Source organism: Taeniopygia guttata, chromosome 5, assembly GCF_048771995.1.
Source record: "Taeniopygia guttata chromosome 5, bTaeGut7.mat, whole genome shotgun sequence".
In the NCBI taxonomy this organism is placed as follows: Eukaryota; Metazoa; Chordata; class Aves; order Passeriformes; family Estrildidae; genus Taeniopygia; species Taeniopygia guttata.
The window spans coordinates 61136885-61160949 of record NC_133030.1 but is presented as its reverse complement, the minus strand read 5'-3'; the positions used below and the strand labels follow the sequence as shown (position 1 = coordinate 61160949).

At 44.3% G+C, this 24065-nt stretch overlaps 1 protein-coding gene across 1 annotated transcript in view; it reads left to right on the top strand.

Moving 5' to 3' along the window:
* The first annotated feature begins 305 nt into the window (after window positions 1-305).
* The window catches only part of TMEM260 (transmembrane protein 260), a 33002-nt gene continuing 9242 nt past the window's right edge, over window positions 306-24065 (top strand). Inside the window, exons 1-6 of the mRNA XM_030275215.4 lie at window positions 306-500; window positions 5645-5676; window positions 6512-6660; window positions 18710-18887; window positions 20800-20913; window positions 22733-22912. Of these exons, the coding sequence (XP_030131075.4) occupies window positions 353-500; window positions 5645-5676; window positions 6512-6660; window positions 18710-18887; window positions 20800-20913; window positions 22733-22912 (801 nt within the window). The 5' untranslated portion in view covers window positions 306-352. The remainder of the gene's footprint in view (window positions 501-5644; window positions 5677-6511; window positions 6661-18709; window positions 18888-20799; window positions 20914-22732; window positions 22913-24065) is intronic.

The following is a 24065-nucleotide window of genomic DNA, read 5'->3' as shown; positions in this document are numbered from 1 at the left end:
GGGAGCAAGGGAAAGGCAGGATGGTCCCTCCTCCCCGAGGTGGTTTCGCCTCATCCTTCCTCCCCCCCGCGCGCGCGTTGGTCCCGCCCGGCCGCCTCGCCGCACTCCCCCTCCGGCTGTACCAACTCGTCTTCGCGGGGGAGGATGGAAGAGAGCGGGAGGCCGCGATGGATGGCCTCACTGTGTTAGCGGCTCTCTCTGTTCTGTATCTGAGAATTCTATTGGGAGAAGTCCCGGGAGGCGCTTTGGGGACAGCGAGAAGGCGAGCGGGACAGGAGTGCTCCCCCCGCGGGGCGGTGCATGGCACAGCCCGCACGCCCCGTGAGGCCGAACCCGGAAGGTGGCGGCGCACATGGGAGCGGGGCCCGGGCCCGGCACCGGCACCGGGATCGGGATCGGGATCGGGAATGGGGCGGGAGGAGCCGCCGGGGCGCTGGGCGCTGCCGTGGCTGCTCTCTACACGGCCACGCTGCCGCCCGCCCTGCCCGGCGGGGATGCGGGTAACGTACCGGGTCACGGCTGGGGCATGGCGGGGGCGTGAGGGGAACGAGCCCTGAGGGACCGGCGCGTCCCTGTCACCCCACGGGAGATCGTGCATCAGTGTCACCCACGTAGGGTTGGTCTCTGCAGAGGAGCCGGTGCGTTGATGTCACCCCTGGAGGGTCGGTGTCACCCCACTGGGTTGTCATCACAGAAAGCTGCTCATTCCAGAGGGACTGGTGTATTGTTGTCACCCCATAGGCTTGCTGTCACCCCATAGGGATGTTCATCCTATAGGGGCTGATATTTCACTGTCACCCCATGGGCATGCTCATCCTATAGGGGCTGGTACTTCACTGTCACCCCATAAGGATGCTCATCCTATAGGGGCTGGTACTTCACTGTCACCCCATAAGGGTGCTCATCTAATAGGGGCTGGTACTTCACTGTCACCCCATGGGGATGCTCATCCTATAGGGGCTGGTACTTCACTGTCACCCCATGGGGATGCTCATCCTATATGGGCTGGTACTTCACTGTCACCCCATAAGGTTGCTCATCCTATAGGGATGGGTGCATTGCTGTCACCCCACAGGGTGACTGGTACATGGCTCTCACCCCTATAGGGTTGTTCACTCCAGAGGGGCTGGTGCATTGCTGTCACCCCTTTAGACTGGCTGTCACCCCATAAGGATGCTCATCCTCTAGGGGCTGGTATTTCATTGTCACCCCATAAGGATGCTCATCCTCTCGGGGCTGGTATTTCATTGTCACCCCATAAGGATGCTCATCCTATAGGGGCTGGTATTTCATTGTCACCCCATAAGGATGCTCATCCTCTAGGGGCTGGTATTTCATTGTCACCCCATATAGTTGCTGTTACCCTATAGGGACTGGAGCATTAGTGTCACTCCTGGGGGTTGCTGTCACCATCCTATAGGGACGGGTGCATTGCTGTCACCCCATGGGGTTGCTGGTCCCATTAGGTCCCCGTGGCCACTGGTGAGGTACAGCCCCTTTTGGGGTGCTCACCCCATTGGGGTTGGTGCATTTAAAGCTCCTCACAGGGAGTGCAGCAGGGACACCCTGCACTGGGGTGTGCACCCCTCAGGGCCAGGGCAGTGGCCCAGTGGGGTCAGCACAGCAAGGTCCCCTCTGGGGTGGTGCCCTCGGGCCACCCCATAATGGTTTGAGCCTTTCAGAGAAGGATTTAGGCAGGGGACAGCTGGTGGCTTGAGGGGACAGATGTGGCATGCTGCCAGCTGTGCTGTCACTGCTTGGACTGTCACTGTCCCGGGCTTGTGCCGCAGGGAAATCTTTGGATCTGCCTGTCTGCAAGTGCAGCTTCCTGGCAGTGTCAGACTGTCTGAATTTTTGTGTGAATTTTACTGATTTGCTTTAAAAATACTTTGGTTTTGTGTGTATGATTTGGAGATAGGAGGGCTTGGTTTTTCTTGGGAATATGATAATTTTTATTCCATGCAACAAGTGTCCAGGATACTTTCCTTCTGTGTCATCCCAGAACAGTTCAGTGCCTCTGCTTAATGCTGTGCCTCCTGCTCACCAGCGGTTTCAAATCCAAGCTGTGCATGAAATTCCTTTTAAATAAATGCCATTTTAATGGATTAATGTATTTTACAGGCTCAGGATGTGTGGGGAGAGAGAGGGGCACTGGCCAGGCTGGCCATGAGCATCCTGATAGCTTTTGTTCTGCTCCCAAGTTACTAAAAGTGCTGGTTTGCTCTTTCTAGGTGTATTAATTAATATGTGATGATTGATATATTTACAGTTGTTACCATTTTGGTTTTTATGATAAGTTTTGCCTTTTTTTTTGTCTGTGGAAAGCACTCTGTGCTCTGAGCTGTTCATGCTGCACGAAGCCTCAGGAATTTGGATCTTAATTGTGCTTGAGCCTGGATTCTCCTTCTGGGATGCAAATAAGCCTCAGCAGCCTTTGCAGAGAGGGATGCAGGTTCTCCTGGGGGTGCCATGGATGGATGCTGGGATTTGGTTTTTTGTTTGATGTGGATTATCCCAGCAGACAGAACAAGCAGCCAAACAGCACATGGGTTCACCCCACTTTCCACAGGTTACTGTGGTGTTAGGGGAAATCTGTCAGGACAATGTCCCCTGACCAGCCCTGTGACCTCGCTCCTTGTCTCTCCTTATTTATTTATTTTTTGAATTTTTTTTCTAAATTTGCTGCCTGCCTTCCTTGTGTTCACTGGGACTGAGCAGAGGTGCTGTCTCCTTGTGCCTGTCCCAGCCAGCATCATGTCCCATCACAGTGTCAGAAGTTTTTTGGACTTTATTCCCCTGGTTTCTCACGGCTTGAGCATGGAATGCCTCAACTGGAGTCCCTGGAATATCTGTGTATGGCCCTGCTGGAGGTGTTTGATTTGCCTATGCCTGAAACTTGTGCCACCAAAAACATTGAGGCTACTTGTGTGGGTAAAGAGCTGCTTAAGGATTTGCTGTATCTGCTTCCAGGCAAAGAGCCTAGTATTTTTATTTTATTTTATTTTATTTTATTTTATTTTATTTTATTTTATTTTATTTTATTTTATTTTATTTTATTTTATTTTATTTTATTTTATTTTATTTCATTTTATTTCATTTTATTTCATTTTATTTCATTTTATTTTTTATCTTAATTTATCTTAATTTATCTTATTTTATTTTATTTTTAAGCTATCTGTATTTTTAATTGTTCCCAAAGTTTGCACTAATCTAAAAATGTCAAAGGCAGTTGGTATTTCCATGGGCAGCTTCCTCGTGTTACTTAGTGTTAGAATAAAGAAATGAATGAGAGAATAATAGGGGCAGAAGGAATTATAATTCAGAAACATCCACAGATGTTAAAACAGCTTAAAAAGGGGTCAAATAAAGTTAAAAAAAAAAAAAAAAGAAACCAACCAAGTGTTCACTGTGATGTTTTGAACATCAGCTCCCAAACTTGCTGGGAATAAATCAGAGTTCAGGCAGCACTGGGGCTGTTGCCTGAACACATTTATGGGGGAGTCAGAAAGTCATTTACATCCGGAATCACTGAATATTCTGAATTAAAAGGGACCCACAAGGATCACTGATCCAGTTCCTGGCCCTGTGGAGTTGGAGGGAATAAACATTTCAGTTTGAGCCAGTGCCTGAAGAGGCCACAGGTCATTCTGTGTCACAAGACATTGAAACCAAGTTTGAGGATGCTGTAATTCTTCCTCTGTGTGTTTTGTTATTTTATATCAGTGCTCCTCACTCCTCCAGCCCATGGGGGCTGTGAGGGATGCTCAGGTGTGTGGGTGGGAGATGGAGAATTAACCTTATCCAAAATAGTGGCTGTTATGTCCTTATTTTCATTTTCCCACTGGAATTCAACAGGCCTGCAGCCTGTGAGCTTATCTTTTGCATGCTTTTTTTTTTTTTTTTTTTTTTTTTTTTTTTTTTTTTCTTAAATCTTACAAGGCAAAGTTGTGCTGTTGTCTTTCAAAGCTTGGTGGTGGCTTCCACCGGTGATTTATTTATATTATTTCTGCAGCTTCCTGCTTGATTTGTGGCTGTGTTTCTTTGGGGCTATTTTTGCCTTTGATATAAACGTCACGGCGATGTGAATGAAGTTAAATTTTTGCATTTTTAGATGCACATATTGCTGCATCCCAGGAAGGACTTTAGTAGAGGTGAATTCATGCCTGGCTTGGGAGCAGCATCCCTGGGATGTGCTGGGTGATGGGCACCACCAGCCCCCCACAGTGCCAAATTTAGGGTTTCCTTAATTTTCACCATCCTTTGCTGTGTGCAGGAGGATTGATCCCTCCCCAGCCTCGCCATACCCTGGAAATTTTGGAGCTGCTGAACTCTGAAGGGCTCAGAACTGGGGTGGGTGGTTTTCCCACTGCATCCACTTTTTGGGGGCTGTTTTGCAGTAGGGTGAAATTTTCCTAAAATAAGAAGAACCAGTGTTTGCAAGTGCAGGAAACTCCATGTCTGAGAGATTTTGGTGCAAGGAAGTGGCAGGTTTGACCCCAGTCACTTCCAGCCCACAGCTCTAATTTTGCAGAAGTTGCCACCAGCAGTAATGGGTTGACTTGAATCTTCATTTTAGAATGCAACATTTACTGCATTTTACTTTAAATCCTGGTGTCAGGACTTAAAGGTGCCATTTGTACATTCCCCCCTGCCCCCCTTTGCATGGCATGATGAGAACGTGATTGTACAGAAATTTAAAATATTGTTAATTTAGCATTTAAAGCCACCAGCGCCCTTCATTTGTGTATTTCCCATCTAACAATGCTGCCATGACCTTGGTGCTTGCAAAATGAGCAGGACCAGTAAAATTGGATTATGAAATTTGAGGGAAAGAAGGAAAACCAGCCGCAATTTTTAATTTTGTTTCTCCCTGAATGCGTTATGCTCATTGAATATATTCAATGTATGTTGTCCAGGAGAGTTTGCTGCAAAATGTTCCAGTGTCAAGTGCTCTAAAAATGCCAACTATTCTGCTAACGTGGCAGTTTATTTTTGTGGCAGTTATTTGTCCTGGCATAAAATACAAACAAAATGCAAAATCTCAATGTTGTTTCTATTGGGACCTGAGTGCAGCATCCACTGACAGGTAAAAGTGAAGCAGAATTAGCTTTAGCATCAAGGGAGAGCAACCTTCCCAGATAAATGGATGCAGATTTGCAGGATCAGTGATTATATTTTTCCTCTTTAAAAACTGTAAAGCTCTGGTTTTGTGTTGATTTCTATTTTTTTGTTGTTGTTGTTGTTGAGAAACAACTGGGCTGTTGAACAGACAATGCAGCTTACATGTTTCAAACTGTAGTGCTTGAAAGTTATTGAGTCAGATAGTTTTAAATTAAAAATACACACACACACACACACACGTCTGCATTTGGAGTGTCTCGGGCCATTCTTTGCCCGAGCCTACCTATATTTTCACTTATCTGTTCATAAAAGTCTCGCGAAAACATACAAAAGATATTTTGTGCAATGACATCAGAGGGAGAAAATATTCTTAGAAAATTTCATGCTGTTAAATCTCCACAGATTTACAGTTTTATCCAGTCAAATTAATGCAAAACCCCAATGCAAGCATTTGGATTTTGAAAACTTTGGAGGAGTGTCATTTCCTAATAGTAATTATTGGTTTTACATTATTTTTTCACAGGGGAGCTGATCACAGCCGCATATGAGCTTGGAGTAAGTATTAGTTTTATTGTTTAATCAATGCTCTCATTAACAGTTTTAGGAATTAAGGAAGTTTAATTAAGCATGGAGTAAAGTAGATTAATTTATTTTCAAACCACAGTTTTTACTAACTTATAAGTACAGCACGCGACAATTTACTTCAAGTTTTAAATCCAATTAAACTAAATTATAAAGCAAAGGCTTTACTGTATATACAGTAGCTGGCTTATTATCAACCCAAATTTTGTATAAGCTGGGGAGAATAAAATAAATCGGGTTAACAATTTTAATAAGTTTTATTATTTAATAAACTTTATTATGGTGCATGATCCCTTTAGGCAAGACCTTAGGACTGTCAGCGCGGTGGTAATCCGATAGCAGTGTGGTCTTTCAACTTGCTAACCAATAAAATAGTTGAGAAGCTGCTTTTTTTCTAAAAAAAAAAAAAAAAAGGGGGGGAAAAAAAAAACAACAACAGCCTTTTGAATGACCCTAATATACTGTGAACCCAAACAAGGAGCCCTTTAAGGCTCGCTAATGAAACGTGGCACCTCCTTTTCCTCGCCGCCTCATTATTATGGGCGAGGCGTGGAGCAAGATCCACTGAAGGGAAAATCTTGCTGGGATTGGGATGGCTACCAGGGTTTGGGATGGGTATGGGAATTTGGGATGGGCACTGGGAGTTGGGATGGGTGTGGGAATTTGGGATGGGCACTGAGGGTTGGGATGGGTATGGGGATTTGGGGCGGGCAGTGAGGGTGGCTCGGGGAGTGGAGCTGCTCGGGGCTGTTCTGCTCCTATTCCCAGCCTCTCCCCCCATTCCATCCCCGTGTCCCTCTGTCCGTAGGTTGCCCACCCTCCTGGCTACCCCCTGTTCACGCTGCTGGCCAAAGTGGCCACGGAGCTGCCCGGCGGCTCCCCCGCCTTCCGAGTCAATCTCCTCTGCGGCTTGCTGGGAGCAGCTGCTGCCTCTGTGCTTTTTTGCACGGTTTTCAGGTAAAGTCCTCAGGGATGCTTTTCCCTTGGCTTCGTGGTGCTTCCCCGGCAGTCGGGATGTTCCCAAAAGCTCCCTCTGCTCCCCGCTGGCCTTCGGACCGGCGTTCCCCCCCCTTCCCTAATTAGTTCCTCTGATTAACCTAACAGCAACTTAATCTGAATTTGACCTTCTTTCCTGCACAAAAGCCTCCCCCTCTTTTATTTTTTCCCCCCTTTTTTCTTTTCTGTTAAATAATAATAATAGCAATAATAAAAAGTGCGCCCTTTCCCTTGCCCAGCTGTGACAGGTTGTTCAGGCTCATTATCACAAATCACCGCTCGGTTTAACTAACCAGAACTAATGAAGTTTGTCGTTCTCGAAAGATGCAGATGGTCTGTTTAAATTAACAGGATGAGCTTCACCTATCGGGAAACCGTGAACTTGGTTTAATTGCAGCTCCCGGCGGAGGTGGATGGGCAGTTGCCTGCCCGTGGTACCCAAGGAGCAGGGAGAGCATCCCTGCCTTTCCCTGGAGCAGCTCCGGGCTGTGAGGGATATCCTGAGCCTCCTCTCCGCACCTCTAACCTTGGGAGGACAGGGAACAATCGGGATGCTCACGTGGTTGTGGGGTTTTCGTTAACCCTGCTCGTCTTTGATGTGCGAGTTCTGGCTGCTCTTAACCTCAGCCTGACCCATATTTGAGAGGATTATGGCAACCCGCATAAACAATTTCTGATGTTCTTTTGCAGGGAAAATAGGGCACGTTTTGAGGCTGCAAATGGTATCGGGGCGCTTCGGGATGAGACGGGGCGCTTCCCGACCCGGATTATTTTGACAAAAGCCCTTTTTCTCCCTCCCGTTTCCAGAGCTACCCCTAAGGGAAACCTTCCCAGGGAAGTGAAAGCAACCTAGAAATAAAAGCAGGAATAAATGGGGAGGTGGTGGGGTGCAGATTCTGCACAGCCTGAGAGCCCTGAGCTCACTTAAACTTTATTCCACAGGATCCATCTTTCTTTGCTGAAGAGGAGTTGCTTTTTTGCACATCACCTCACACGTAGCATCAGCTCCAAAGCACACCTACTGGAATTGCTTGAGTAGTTCCTAAGTATTTATGTAGGCATTTAAAGTGATTGCTTTCACTGGTGGGTAATACATGTAATTAAGCCGGCGTTATTTAATTTAATATCCTGTATTTCACAGCCGATTTGGGAAGCTGGAAGCGGCGCTGCCCTCCCGTGCACATCACCCAGCGCAGCATCAGAGCACGGCTCCATTCTGTTAAAAACTCCTGCAAGGAGTTCCTAAAGGTTTTCTATATTTGGTTCTGATTTCTTTTTTAATGATGGTTGTTCCCATTAGTGCAGTTATTTGGAAGATCTTCCCTGGTTTTCAATTTGAACCGCAGTGTGACAGTTCCTTGGGTGCCCGCTTTCTGCTTTGGAAATGATGCAATCGCTCCTTTAGAGAAATAAGGACACAGGAGAGGAATGACAGGCAAAATTTGAGAATTATTTTAGGAATTACTTTAGCACTTCTGAAGGTTTAGGTGTTCTGTTGGTGTTTAATTGGATTTGGAAGATGGCGCTTCTGTCAAATTTAGAATTTGCATGAAGGAACGGAAAATGTGCAAGTGAGAGATGATAAAAACTATTAAGACTTACAGAAATTATTTCATAGATACTGACAGGATCAATTATTCAGCCTTGCAGTGATTGCTTTTTTTTTTTAAATAATTGTAACATCAGTTTTATTTCCAAATTACAATTTTACAATTTTCCTTTCAAGCACCTTAAAATTAATTTATTTTTTTGGGACATTCATTTGGCTAAAAAAAAAAAGAAGAAAAACTACTGCTTTTTTATTTATTTTTAAAAGAAAAAAAAATTAGAAAGTGCTCACTGGCACTGTCTGCTTGAAGCTGTAGCTGTCTGGGGGTGATGTGGTGTGTTTTAAACTGGGCTTGTCCATCTTTACAAAGCAACTAAACGGGTCTATCAAATCCCCCCGTTATTTTTGTGTTTAAATAAAATAATCTGATGGGGTAGCCCCTACGAGGTACCGGTGGCAAAATCAGCACCTGCTCCTCTTGCCGTGTGAAACGTGGCTGTTAATATGAAAATATGTAGATGTTAGGAGTACAAATAATTGATGAAGTACACATCCTTGAGGAGCAACACGGTTCAAGTGGCAAATCTGCCTGCTCAAACAATAGCCACTCTCCAGCGGGGAGGAAGCCATCTCTATGGAAATGGGGCTGACGCTGCCCTATTGATCGAGTGAAGAAGACATTATACAATGTCAGTTGGGTTGTTACGATTTCATTTGTCGTCTGACCTGAACTTAACCTCTAAAACCTTTCTTCTCTCCCCGCCAGCCGGGCAGCGTTGCTGTTTACCCTCGCGCGGGGGTTTTGCCGTGCCTCCCTCCCTCCCAACATCCCCATGCAGTAAATCTCTCCCTTTTATTTATTTAATTTTTTATTATTAATTTCCCCATTGATTCTTTTTGTTTCAGTCATTTCCCGGAGTTTATTCCTTGGCAGGTCGGGACAGTTTTATTCCTTAAGGAGAAGAGTCGTGGTTCCCTCCGTGGTGTTTGGGATGTTGTGGCACGTGTGGGATTAGGGTGGAATTTATTCCTTGAGCAGATTTCTCCTTTGCCAGGTGATGGCTGGCGGGATGCTCTGCGCTGGGGTCCAGAGGAAGCGGCCGCCGCATCACGTCTGTTTGTTAATTTTATTGTGTTATAATATACAATATTGCTCATTTAATTACATTATTTTTTTAAGCCTGGATTGTTCTTCTCGAAGCAAAATTATGTTGCAGCACATTGATGCAGAAAGCCTTTTTGTCAGTAATCCAGACAATCTCTGAACGAGCCGTGTGCTCCTTTGAGTTACTTCTCAAGTATGGATGTTTTCCCCCCCTCTGCACAGTCTTAATAAATTGCTTGTAATTATCGTAAAATGCCATTTACAAAGAGTTTTCTCGGACTGCTTGTAACTGAGGCAAATAATTCATCTTTGCTTTGAAGGAGGGGGAGTTGCTTTATGTTTTTAGGACTCAGTGAGTGCGGCTCTAGAATTGTTTCTTTAAACAACTATTTATTTGTTTTACTGTGGGAGGCAAAGCATAGCAAGTTTACAAAGTAAACCAATTATCTTCTTATAATATGATTGCCAAAGTGTCATTTTGTGCACAGGGGATGCATTCTTTGCCTTCTCTGCTGCAAAGAGAAATAGGAAGCTTTTCCCTGCTCTAAGTGCATTTTTTTTTCAGTCTATACCGTTCATAGTTTGGCTGTTTTGGGGTTTCTGAATACACAAATCTGTTTTATTGCAGAGGCAGGAGCAGAGTAGATGGTGTCATTGCCCAAGTATTTGTAGGAAGTTTTTGCCAGCTGAGTTGGACACAGGGTTTTGAAAAGGGGAAAGATGTTGCATTAAATTAAGCAATTTACATCTATTTGGTTTGCTGTTCTGGGTATCATGTTAACTTTGGTACTAATACATTATACAAACATATATTTATATGTATATATATGTATTCCTTGCTCACTAAACCTTCCAGGCAACAAACTGTGAGTGTGTATAAAACCCAGAGCCAACTCTTCTCCCACCACCAACAAAAAGGAGAATTAGGCATGTTGGAAAATGAAATCATCAAAATGATTCCATCATTTTGAAATCATTGGAATGTTTTGGAAGTGCCACTTGACCCTCTTGATGGCACTGAGCTTTCTGGCTCCCAGGATGTGTATTCTAGAGCTCTTGTGGGAAGGTCCCTATGGAGGACCAGGAGGATCCGTGACCTTCATGGCCATCCCAGAGGGACCTCATGGCTGATGCTCCCTTAAAACTGCCCAGTGCTGGGAAAAGTTGTCTGCTGCCCCAGTGAGTGAGGAAATGCTCCATGTCTCTGCCTACATGGGTTTGCCAGAGTAGGAATCATCCCTGAGAACAGTTTGACCCCTTTTTTTATGGACATGACTTGGGGAAGATGGAGGGATGAGAGAAGAGTCCGTGCCTGCTCAGCCAGAGTTGGAAATTAGGAAATTGGGCTTTGGGGAAGGAGGAATCTCCTTAGAGGGCATGTTTGGATTTTTCCAGATTACAGATTATCGTAGATTATCTCTGTTGTAGCACAGCAGGAACATTTTGGGTGTTTGGGAAGCAGCTGTGCTTAGTGAGAAGTAGTTACAAAGTTTTAAGAGGGACAGAAGAAAGGAATGTACTCAGGTTCCAATTTGCTTTTAGAAAATCTGCTGTGACCTCTGGCTAATTGATCACATATCTATTTTTATTTTTTTCCCACTTGTCCCCAGAATAAACTGGAGCTGAGTTCAGTCTGTTTGAAGACACTGCCAAATCTGTTCATTTGCATTTGGCTCTAAAGTAGGCACACGAGGCTGCAGTAACTCTGCTTCATTTTGAAAAGGGTGGGGAGGGGGGGGGAAGAAAAAAAGCAGGGCAAAAAAACTCTTTTTCTTTTCTTTTTTTTTTTTTTTTTTTAAAGACTGAAGAGTCTTTTCTGACAGCTAGTCAGAGTTAGAATTAGTTCAAGGAAATGTTAATAATGCACTGCCTGGCTTAATCCCTTTGATATCACCAGGTATCCTCCTGTTCATGGGTTAATTGCTTTAAAAGCGGAGGCAATATTCTGAGCGGTGGGCCGCTTCACCTTTTCACAGCTGTTACCATTGAGTGACAACTAAATCCCATGTGTAAGATGAGGAAGAGCTCAATCTCCAATTGGGAGAAAATTTATGTAAACCGCAATCCCTTCAGAATGTGCGGAAGTCACAGACTTTCTTGATTTACTCTGCTTTTCCCAGAAAGCTCCATTGTTCCCTTCCCTAAGTCCCATCAACCCTTTGTAGCAGAATATCACAGCGGCGGCAGATAGCTTGAAATATATAAATGCTATCATAGCTCTGATTAATAGCGGCGCTTATGAGTCAAGTCTGATAACGGAGCAGCTCTCCACTCAATTTCAGATACCGCTAATGGAATCTGTCTCCTGCAATTGTAATGTGAGAAGGGCTAATTTGCCATGGAGCTTGGAGCTGTCACCAGCCGGGGATTGGGGGGTCAGATGGGAGCTGCCAGGTTTTTGCCCTGCAGCTTGTATCTCTCGCTTTGAATAGCGCAGCCCCCTGCCTGCCAGGGAGCTGATAGGCCGCCGGGGGGTTTATGCCACTCGTACAATAGCGAAGGGCTGCATGGGCTGACTTGGTAATTGTGAAGCCAGCTCATTTTTATTTTATTTTATATTTTATTCTATTTTTCCCCCCCTCAACTCCTTCCTTTTCCCCCCACCCTCCCCTCTCTTTTTTTTTTTTTAATTTCTTCTTCTTTTTTTTTTTTTTTTCTGCGGCTGCATAATTTCTAATAAGGGGTTTTAACAAATGTCAGATTAGGAAAAGTTTCTGCAATTACCCAAAAAAAAAAAAAAAAGCCAACTTATAAAACATTTAAATAGCTCAAGTCAGCTCCTACTGCGGGTTGGGGTTTTTTGGCTGCTGGAAGCAGGCACTGGTTATTACAGGAGCCTGGGATAAAGGTGTATCTATTTTCCAAGGATTGTGAATCAAATAATGGGTTGAACTAATACACCCTTTGCACTTGCAAAGACACCAGGAGAGAATTTCTCATTTGTAATGGCTGGAAGCACAGTTTGTACAACTCGAATGTGAGTATGGGGTGATATTTCTTAAAGCAGCGCAGCCCTGTGTGCATTTTATAGATCTGTCATGAGCTGTTCCACTCGTTGAGCTGCTCTGGAATAGCTTGGCATGGAAGTGTTGAATTTAAATACCAAACTTCCTTGTCAAGGGGCTGCTGCAGGCAGGCTCTGCTCCAGTGGTGATGGACATCCTGGAGCATGGAAGGGTGAGGTTGGGATGTCTCCTTCCTCGCTTCCCTGACGAGTTGTCATGGGGGCCTCTTCCCATCCCTGGTGTCCAGACCCAACATGGACCCACAGAGGTTTTTGCTGCCATCCCAGACCAGTTTGATCCTCCCAGCAAGAGGATCCAAGGTGACTTGGCCCCAGGGCACAAGGGATGGGGTGCAAGATGCCTCTTGCATGTGCTGGTGACCTTCACAGGTCCATGTTTCCAAAGGGGTGAGACAATATCCTTCAGAGCTGCTGTCCTAACTGGACACCTCCAGTCCAGGAGGATGTGTGTGAGAGGGTGCAAGGACCAGCTCCCCTTTGCCAAAATCCTCACTGGCTCAGCGCTCCTTAACCACCCTGGACCATCCCCTCTCCAAATTCTGGTGTTTCAATAAAATAACTACAAGAAAGAAAAGTCAAGAAGTGGTGGCAGTCCCTGGCTGGGCATGAGGCATTCTGTGCATGTGGTGGGAGGTGAGGGTGCTGCCTGCTCACCCCCATCCCAGAAATCATGGGTCTGTGGGAATGCTGGAGCTGTGGGAGGCTGAAGTCCCATTTCACATGAAGGACAGCAGCTGGTTGTGACCAGACTGGGTTGGTTTTATTTTATGCCTCTCTGCTCGGTCTCTTTTCCCTTCGCTCCTTGTGACCATGGGACTCAACCAGGAGAGATGAGCCAAGCCCTGCTCTCCTTCCTCCTCCTCCTGCTGCGGGCAGGGCTTAAGTGGCTATTGAGCTCCAGGTCCTTGAGGAAGAATAAAATCTGGTTTGCTATTCCCTGTAGTACCTGAGCTGGCTCTTCAGCGCTGAGAGCAAGAGAAACCGCCTTTTGTCATGGAGTGTTTGTGGCTAAGAGGCAGGCAAACCCAGAGGGATTGGGGTTTTTGGGGATAATTATTGTTACTTAAGCCCTAAACTCCTGTTTGGATTTTAATTTTTAAATAATTCTTCTATTTCAGCGCCGATTTGCGTGCACGCTTATAATTTATCAGTAGGAAGCTTGGTTGTTGAGTCTTCTATGTCCCTTTCTGTTTAACCTCAGCAAAAAAAAATTTTAAAATTATTGATTAGCAAGAAAAACCTCTTCAATTCAAAATGTTAACTCTTTAGTGCACTGCCTTGAAATAAAAATGCATTCAAGGGATGTATCTTTGCTACTGCAAAGCCACAGAATTGCGGAGACAGAAGTTGCTGGGGTCTGTGGAAGTGAACAGGGAACCATCGACATCAGAGTCATCATCTGCAGGTGCAGAGACAGACAGAAATTTAAAAAAAATAATCCATTATTTAGTTAATTAGTAGAGATTTTATAAATCAGGAGAGTTTTTCTTATTCTACTGCCTGAAAAAAAAAAAAAAAAAAAAAAGATGGAAGGCTAAGATCTCCTGCCTGTAAAGTTTTGGAGGGAAAAGAAGGCAGAAATAATCAGCTTATTTCACTAGGTACAGATAGGTGTTGCCAGTGTTAAATACATCAGCTTCAAATATAAACCATTACAATTATCTTACTTTTCTTAATGAATCCAGTGCACTGAAGATTGCATTTAACGAAAACATTTTAATTAAATTCCAGTTCCCATCCATGTATAGCTTTATGCCGATCATTTAATACGTTTTGGGGAATTATTAAATATAGAACATCTGCTGTTGTTTTATAAATAAAAAGTAAAAATGCTGGGTTTTTTTTTTTTTTTTTTTTGTTAAATGCATATGACTTGTAACCTTGGCTAAAGGAAAATTTTACCAAACTTAAAGGAAAGACTAAATTTGAAATTGCAGTTTTGCATATTTTAGTGATTGCCAACAAGTGAGAAGCTAAAAACTGTTACTGCAAAAAAAAAAAAAAAAAAAAAAAAAAAAAAGGTTAAAATATTTAATTTCAGTTTTCCCAAATGTTCCTGCAAACTCTTAATAAAAACTTGTAGCTAAAAGAGTCCTGATTAAGGCAAATTCCTACTGGCTGCATCCTTGGAGCTGAGGTCCAGCAGCACATTCCTTCACTTGCATGCCTGAAAAGGAAAACAAAATCATAATTTATTTTTTTTAGTATTTTCCTTTTATGTTTAGGGATGCCATGGGAAAATATTTCTCAAAAAGGACTGTGTGACCTCTCCTTTGCTGACTCTTTCTCTCCCTTCTGAGTGTGATTTTTGATGATGGTCATGAAGATATTCCCACTTTTTGCCATGGCTTCGGTTCCTTTCTTTTTCCATGAGCTGTCTCCTGTGTGCTGGGGCTGTTCTTTCTCATACTGGGCCCAAAGACAGGGGGAACAAGCTGGATTTGGGGGAGCAGCTATCTACCCTCCCTGCTCCCCAAAATACTGGGGTAAAGCTCTCCTAAGATGTTGCTTTTCCATGAGGCCAGTCGAGGATTCAGCTGTTGGGTGCCTTTGCCGTGTTTTGTAGCACCTCAGCTCTATTTGAAAAATTGTTTAAAGACAGAAGCACAAGTAGAAGTTGAGCGAGGATAATTCTCCGCTGCTCTCAGCTCTGCAGTCCTGATGTGCTGTCAAAAGGAAAGACAGTGTTAAGCAACTAGAAGGTATTTCCAGAAAAAATCCACAATGTTTCTCCTTCTCCCAACCAAGGGAAGCCTTCAGCCAGTGCAGATGGCAGAGTGGGGGGCTCCAGGCTCCAGCTGAGCCCAAAGGCTCTGTGATTCCATCTTGTCCAGCAGGGCTTCATTGCAGGAAATACTTGCATTGTCAGTGCCAGGCCTGATGTTTGATTTTGTTGAGACAAGTGTGTGCCATGAAAAACTTCTTATCTTCCACATAAGTGACCTCTGTCTCCACATTGGTCACTGTGTTTCTGAGCTCTTGCTGGACTTAGGGGAAGTCTCCTTTAGCTCTTGCATTAACCTTCTTCCACAAAATATTCTGTCTTAACCACAAGAATTCCCTCTGTGCCTGTAATTAAAGCAGCCATTGTCTTCTGGACCCCTAATGTCCTATGTAACATGTCACCAACATCTCCAGTTGTAGATTGAGCTGTGCTCCTTTGCAATTTTTGTTGTGCTTTTTAGAGTATCACAGAATCCCAGGATGGTTTGGGTTGGAAAGGATCTTAAAGCTCATCCTGTTCCAACCTCCTGCCATGGGAGGGACACCTTTCACTAGACCAGGCTGCTCCAATCCCCATCCAACCTGGCATGGAACACTTCCAGGGATGGGGGAAAAATCAGTTCTTGTCTTTAGGCTTGTTGACCTCAGTTTCAGAGCTCTGTCCCATCACTTTGCTTTTTCAATTTTTCCCATTTCTGTTTAACTCTCATCTTTGTTCCTTTTCTGGAGAGTTCTTTCATCTCACTCTGCCTTGCACCACTGAACACCCATCAGTATCTTTTCCACCTTGAGGTTGGTCTTTGGCCCAAAGTGGTGTAGGTGGCTGAGCTGTCCATGCCTGAGGTTTTTTGTCACCTCCTTGGACAGTGTGCCATTTGAGGTCATCTTGGCTCTGAGGCAAGAGAGATGTGACACATTATCACTCTGTGCTGGAGAATCCCAAGAGGCTGCAGAGGCAGAGGAGCATGGAGACCCTCATGTTGATCAAAATGAGCTGTATGACCACATTATCCCAGCTGCAGGGCAGGATTGATTTAATTTGTCCCAAAATCATGTTGATAATCACATGGGATTAATTTCTACTTGTCCAGGTGGTGCTGCTGTGTGCTGTGGATTGTTGCATTTCTTCTGCCAGGTGCTCTTCATCCTCCTCTGAAGATACCTGCTCTGATTGCTTCCACTTCAAACTCAGAAATCCATCATTTCCATTGTTGGTAACAGAACCTGCAGTAAAACTCTTGGTGTCCAGGTTGCACTTCCCAAAGCTGTTTTCTTGATGTTCTTCAAGAATACAGCACATTACCATTTGGTTATTTGACATCTGTGGTACTTAGAGGAGCTTTGTGCTCCGAGCATGAAATAGGCTGTCACAGCCTGGATTTCCCATGAGTTTCCTAAGGAAGCTGTTCAGCCTGGAGAAGATTTCAGGGAGACTTTAGAACCCTTTCCAAAACCTAAAAGAGCTCCAAGAGAGATGAGGAAAGATTTGGACAAGGGGCTGGAGTGACAGGACAAGGGGGAATGGCTTCTCACTGCCAGAGGGCAGGGTTAGGTGGGATATTGGAAGGAATTCCTGCCTGTGAGGGTGTGAGGCCCTGGCACAGGATGCCCAGAGAAGCTGTGGCTGCCCTGGAACCCTGGAAGTGTCCAAAGTCAGGTTGGACAGGGCTTGGAGCAGCCTGGGGTAGTGAAAGGTGTCCCTGCCCATAGCTTAGGTTGGAACAGGATGATCTTTAAGTTCCCTTCCAACCTAAGCCATTCTGTGATTGATTTTATGATTCTGACAGGTGTGTGGGCTGTGCTTAGTTTGGGCTCCTGACCCTGCTCTGCTCAGTGAGCAGAGGTGTCCTCTGTCCCACATGGCTGGGATAAATCTTTCAGCTTTGGGTTGAATGGCTTTTGCTTAAACCTTGTTTCATAAAACTCGGCTCACAGGTTAGACTTTTTGTCAAGAGGATGGGATTTCTTTTATCTCATTTGAACTCTGATGATATGTTTGAGCCTTTTCTGGGGAAGACAAGGAGAATTGGTGAATGATTGGGATGTTTGCCTAAAATGCTGCTTTCCTGAAGATTTTTGGAAAAGTTGTTTTACCTTTTTTTTTACCTTATTTCCCTGCAAGAATTTCAAAGGGATTTATGGAGTTGTTTCTTTATAATTAAAAGTTTGAAATGTTTAAATGGTTTAGTCAAAACAGGAGCATCATGAAGTGGATTTGTGTATTGGGGACAACTTGGTTTTTAATGACACATGGTCCTGCTGTGCTTACCTGGTATTTTTCTTTAGGTTTTTGCCCAACTCTTGATTTTTTGAGACTTCTTGATGTTGAACTCTCTGTCACCTTGAGCTTGGCCTTGAACACCTCAGAATTGCTTCATTTTTTTCTCCATACTTTTCACCCTTTGGCTACATCCTGCAGGTGCAGATCTCAAAATACTTCACAAAGCAGATAAAAATCATTAGTGCTATTTTCCAGATACCTTCTCTGGCAAACCAAGCAGAGGAGCCCTTGTAGAGAGGGTTCCATCAGGAGCTTCTTCATCTCACGTGGAAATCACACGTGTATCTTGATAAAGAGGTTGGATAATTTATAATTTTTTTGGCTTAAACCTGCTAGAATTGTTAGGATTAAATGGAACTGTGTGTGTCTGGGGTGGAATTAGAAAAATACCCAATTTGTGGTGGAGACTAGCTGAGTCTTACAGTGGAATGGTGAATTTCTGGAGTGTAGCTTTGACCACAGCCACAGCTATTTGTGTTTTTGGATAAGGCTTGGTTGAGCATGTTGTGGTGCCCTACACTGAGTCTTTTCAGGGTGACTTCCTAAAGGGGAGAGCTTCCAGCCAGGCAGAGCCAGAGCTGCTCCCAGTGAGCCTGGGTGGGAAGAGCCACTGTGGTGGAATGGCTTTCCTGAATTCCACCTTGTGGGCTCCCTGTGCTGGCTGCAGCAGGCAGCTCCGTGGGGAATGTGCCATAATCCCATCTGGGAGTCACAGACATGGCCAGCTTTGGGCTCACAGCCAGCCCAGCTGTGGGTGCCTCACCCTGTCCCTCCTTCTTGCTGGAGCTGGCACCCATTTCCCACACTCCTGACCTCTCCCTGCTTGGACTGTGGGTGCTGCAATGCCCAGGACACCAAAACCCCCCCAGCAAAGCCCTGCCAATGCTGTCCATCCTGAATAGCTCTAATCCACTCTTAATTCAGCTCCTGGATGAATTGAAGGCTGTACCCTTGCTGGCATCTCCTCCAGAGTATCCCATTAAAGCCATGACTCCCTGGCTCTGTGCACCACGACCCTCTGGGCCTTCCCTCATCAGGATTTCTGAAGCAAATTGAATCCTGGAAGTTTTCATGGTGAGAAGAAGCAGATTCTTTGGTGTTGGGTGGCTGGCAAACAGCCTCTGCTCTTCCCAATGGCAGTCCTTAACAGAGAAATTATTAGGGACATCTTAACCATATAATGTTTTGGCAGGGTGCTGGGTGGCACTCGTTGCTGTTGCTGCAGTATGGTTTGTTGGGTTTTTTTTAAATTTAAAAAAGAAGGACAATAAAGTAGGCTTTTTTTTTTTGTTGGAAAAGAAGATTTCATGTTATCTGTGTTTGCAGGCTTTCTGGCTCATATGCTGGAGGAATCCTTGCTGCGGGGGTGTTTTCATTTTCTCGTCTAACATGGCAGTGGTCCATCACGGCGGAGGTTTTCAGCTTAAACAATCTGTTTGTGGGGCTGCTGATGGCTCTCACTGCTCATTTTGAGGAAGCATCCACTGCAAAAGAGAGATCAAAGGTAAAACATCTCAAGAAAAGTGAATAGTTCTTTATTTTTTTCATAATTGGTTATCACTTAGTTGTTTAATTTCCTGTCCGTTTACTGCTGATTTAGTTTTGTTTAAATAAAAAGGCCAAGTTTTGGGTCTTGCTTCAGCACCTATGCTGGGTGGGGTCCGTCCCTGACTTACCTGGATGTTCAAAAGTGGCAAACATTGAAAAAACCCTGCACACATTGCTTGAGGATTGAGTTGGGACCTGTTGGATGGGTTTGGGATTGATTTATTTAATACTCACAGGATGGAAGCAGGAAAATCAAAATAATTTAAATCTAAATTTTAGTTCATCCTGCTTCAAAGACACAAACTAGGCTGTGAGTGTTCAAGGTTTTGTTTTAAGAATTGGTAATTTTCTTCGGGGTAAATGGATATATTTTACAGAAAACTTCATCTAATCAGAAACCAGGTTCCAACTCAAAAACAGGGACGAGCAAATTTTCAATCAGTTTTTCTTTTGAAATTAAATGTGCCCCTAAAATAATGGCATTGTTAAACACAGAGACTTTAAATTTCATGCTGTATTTTCTACTTTATAAACAGACTAGTCAGCCAAATGATATTTTTGCTCAGCAGTCTTGTTCTTTCTACTTTTGTTTGCCCGAACATCTGATCTCTTTCCTCCGACAGACTTGCCTGCTGTGACTCCTGTAAATTGTGTGAATAAAGGGATTTTTGTCGAGCTAGGCTAGAATTTCGGGAGTCTGCAGTGGTAGTTTACTCAGCTTCATGAGTTCTCAAATAACATGTTTTATCAATGGCTGCAGAGATCTTGTTTCACCATTGGATTTTTTTGGGGTAATTATTATTTTTTAATGAACAACATCCCAAGATCCCCACAACCTGAACTCTACAGACATGGAGCTGGGCATTTTCCAACCTTCTCCCATGTTTCACATGCCCAGTTTCCAATGGGATTTTCAAAATTAGATTTTCAGAAGCAGTTAAGGAGCTTGTTCCAATGTTTTTTTTGAGTGTCTGGCATCCCACGCCTGGAAGAAGCCAGGCTGCCAACAACAAGCTTGCAGTGCTTTTCATAAATCAGATGCTCATGCAGGCATCATATTGGAGCTCATCCATGTATTTAAAAAATGACTGAGGTGGTTGTGAGCCCTGCCAGGCAGCTCTGAGACCCACAGAGGTTTTTCTGAACTTCTGGCAAGGTGCTTCCATGGCAGGGCAGTGTCCAGCGTGGAATGCTGAGCAGTTAATTAAAAATTACAAGGTGATCCCATCAGTACACCAAGGCAAGTGTTTGCATCTCACACACCACCCTCACCAGAAGCTGAAACAAGCAGGGGAGGTTTAGGTTGGATATCAGGAAAAGGTTCTTTCCCCAGAGAGTGGTTGGGCACTGGAACAGGCTTGAGGTTTTGGAGTAATGACGAGTGTCACCTTTAATTCCCTTGACTTAGGAAGTTTGTGCAGCCCTGACTTTAGCCCTGTGTGCCTAACAAAGAGGAAAAAATCATTCCTGTTACAGAAAAATTAGATTTCTGTAGATAATGGTTGTATTTTAGAACATTTCTGAAAAATCACTCCGAGCGAACTGCTGGGCAGCCTCTGCTGGGCAGCTGGGCTCAGGAATTGGACTCATCCCATCATTAGGATGTGGTGATGCTGCACAGGATCTCTGTGTGCATAAAGGCATGGCTGTTCATCTGGACACGCCTTAAGGAATTTTTTCTGTTAAACTGTTGGAATCTCCCTGTAACAAATAAAAAAATCCCCTGGGTTCTGTATTACAACTGACCAATGCTCACTGGTGTGTTTGCCTTTCTCCTGTAAGGATGCTGTGCTGAATCTTTTTTGATCTCTGGATGTTTTTGCAAACTTGTAAATAGTAATTGTGACTTTTTTTTTTTTTCCTCTCAGATCTCTAAATTGGGTGCCTTTTGCTGTGGGCTCAGTCTGTGCAATCAGCACACCATAGTGCTTTATGTTGCTTGTCTTGTGCCCTGGGTTCTCTCACGGCTTTTCAGAAAGAGGGTATGTATTTACACACTCAAACCTCTGTTTTTCTAAGGCTGGGATTAATTCTTCTCCCCCAGAACTTGTGCCACTTCTAAGCTAATGCACGTGATTAATCATGACCCACTGAAGTTCCAGTCTGACACCACAGCCACTGATCTCAAGGGGGTCTGATTTAAAGAGGGTCTTCAAGAAGGCTTTTGCAAGGGCATTGAGTGATAGGACAAGAGGCTTTAAACTGATAAAGGCTCGGGTTAGATTTAGATATTAAGAAGAAATTCTTCCCTGAGAGGGTGGGCAGGCCCTGGCACAGGTGCCCAGAAAAGCTGTGGCTGCCCCTGGATCCCTGGAAGTGTTTCAGGCCAGGTTGGACAGGGCTTGGATCAGCCTGGGATAGTGGAAGGTGTCCCTGCCATGACAGGGGGTTAAAACAAGATGATCTCTTAAGTTCCCTTCCAACCCAAACCATTCTGGGGTTCTGTGATCACAATTTAGGGCCTTTGCTCATGCTGGTGATTTGTGACCCACTTGTGTCCCCTGGCACAGGAGTGCTCTGCCCCATCTGCTTGCAAGTACACTGTGAGCTCAAATAATCCTTGGAACTGAAAACTCAAATTTCCCCATATCATAGCTCACCTGGAGATGAGTTTTTGTGTGTTGGCTCTCTGGTGGCAACCAGCAAAAGCCACATCCACCTTGTGTGGTTCTCAGTAGTGTCACAGGGCATAACTAAGCCTGGGTGAAGCACAGGAGCTGCAAGAAATGTGATGCAACTCAGACAAGCTTGATCCAAAATCTTTTCAGCATCCCCTGCAACCCCCTTTTCTGGCCATGTATTTCCATTAACACAATCAAGAATCACTTCTGCAATATATTTGTGTTCTTTAAACAGTTTTTTTGGGGGGTTTTTTGGGCAGAGAGGTCTAGAGAGATCTCTGTGATTTCCAGCAAAGGCAATGCTGTGCCAGTATGATAATCCTGGGAAATACTTTGGACAGCCCAGTAGTGCCTGCTGCAGGAAACCACTGAATAAGATAGAAATGGATGGAAAACTGCCTTTTTAAAGCACAAATGAGCCACCTTTCTTCTAGAGGAGCTCTGACCACCATCATTATCAAGCTCCTTTCTCTGCTCCATAGATCATCACTCCCAGTAACCCCAAATGCTGAGGAAGTGCTTTGATTGACAGGGCACTGGCTAACGACAAAGCAAGCGTGCAATATTCTAGGGTGGGATTTTCCAAAGCACTTAAAGGAGTTAGGCACAGAAGTCCCTTTGAAAGTCTTGTCTCCCTGACCCCTTAGGCAGTCTCGAAAATCCCACCCCAAAAGTTGGCCTATCCAATTTAGCCAGCGTAATCACGATCAAGTAAATGGCAAAACTGACTCCTGATGATGGTGATGATGTGTGCAGTTGTACTAGAGCAGCATTTATGTGGGGTGGTTTATTTTTTTTTTTTGCCAGATGGAAAACCAGCCAACTCTTAATCGCTGCAAAGTGGGTTATCTCAGCCTTGCAGTGCTTCAGCCATCTATGCATGTCATGCCATGATTTAAATGTGAAAGATGCAATGAGTATGATACTCATGAGTCCTAGCTAATATTATTTGCTTCACTTAAATTTCACCCTGCCATGCAAAGGAGATCAGTTTGATGCAGTTTCCTAGTAATCCACAAAATCGTAAGGTTTAACATAGCATTTTGTAGGGACTTACTATAAATTGAGAGATCAGCTCTGTGTAAATATATTTGATGTTTTTTCTTTATCTGTTCTTGAAGTTCCAGCGTGATTAAACTAAAATAAACATTGTTATGCAATATGACATATTTTGGTGCAGGAATTGTCCTTAGGCCATTTGCTGAAGTTGGGTTTATGCTTCTTGGCTGGTTTGCTGCCTTATCTCTATCTGCCGGCTTCGTCCTACCTCAATCGAGCCCGCTGGACATGGGGAGACCAGACGACTTTTCAAGGATTTTTGACCCACTTTCTGAGGGAAGAATATGGGACATTCAATCTGGTAAACAAGGGTCACTTCCTAAATTGCTTCCTCTTCACTTATGCAACAGCAGAAATGTTCTGTTCATGATGATTAAGGGCTTGCGGGGAAGGAAATTGAAAATGTTTCATTTTAAGCATTCATTTCGGATTTCGACCTCCTGACCTGTCAGGTTTTCTGGGAATGGGTCACATGGCTGGGAAAGCAAAGAGATAATTCTCATTGCCTTATGGGGTGAGCCAAATTATTTCCTGGGAGCTGTATGGGTATCTTATGTGTGTAGGAGCCCAAAGAACAAACTGTGCCAAAGGGAGTCGGTGACATCAATCTTGTGGTGTTTTTAAGATGAATATTGTCTTATTTTTCTATTTTTAACTCAGACATTTAAAGAGGTCACAAGCAGTTTTCATTTAAAAGCTATTCCTCTTTAATTTACTGATGTTGAATTTAAATGAGTGGTTGGTTTGAGGGTTCTAAATTATTCCTCTTAACTTACTAATGTTGAATTTAAGTGAATGGTTGGTTTGAGGGTTCTCAGGAACCTCTGATTTGAGTTATTGAGGTCTCTGCTCTTGCTAAGAGAGGGAAAAATCCATGGTTGCTTTCAGAGTGTAGGATTTGCATCCTTCTCCTCCAGCCCTGACTTGAATGCTTGGGCTCTGGCCACCCTAGAAATCACCAGCCATCATCCCAGAATCTGTCTTGCTTCCAAGCTTTCAGGGAAGAGGGCTGGGAAATCACACCACTGGGAGGAAAACAATAAAAAGGTGTGACCTGCATGTTCTGTCACTCCCTGGAGTCCTGGAGCCCCACATCCTCAGAAATCCCCCTTCACATGCAGCCAGCGTGACACGGCATCACTGTCACTGTGCCATTCCACCCTACTCAGAGAGCTGTGTGGCTGTGGGATGTGTGTCAAAAGACATGTTAATTCCTGCTGCTGCCACTAAATCTGCCCCAAAACCCCTACAGAGATCAGGTCCACCCTCTGAAGGACTTGTGAGACTTCCCCTGTTGTCCTGTTCCCAGCTGTCTCCTGAGAATCAGCCTCCACTGGGCAGAGCAATACCGAGGCATGCAAATCCCTTAACTCCTCTCTCCATCAAATGTGATGAATTCAAGTTGATGTTCAGGAGGCTTAGGGATGGACTGCGTGTAATCCTACACCACAAAT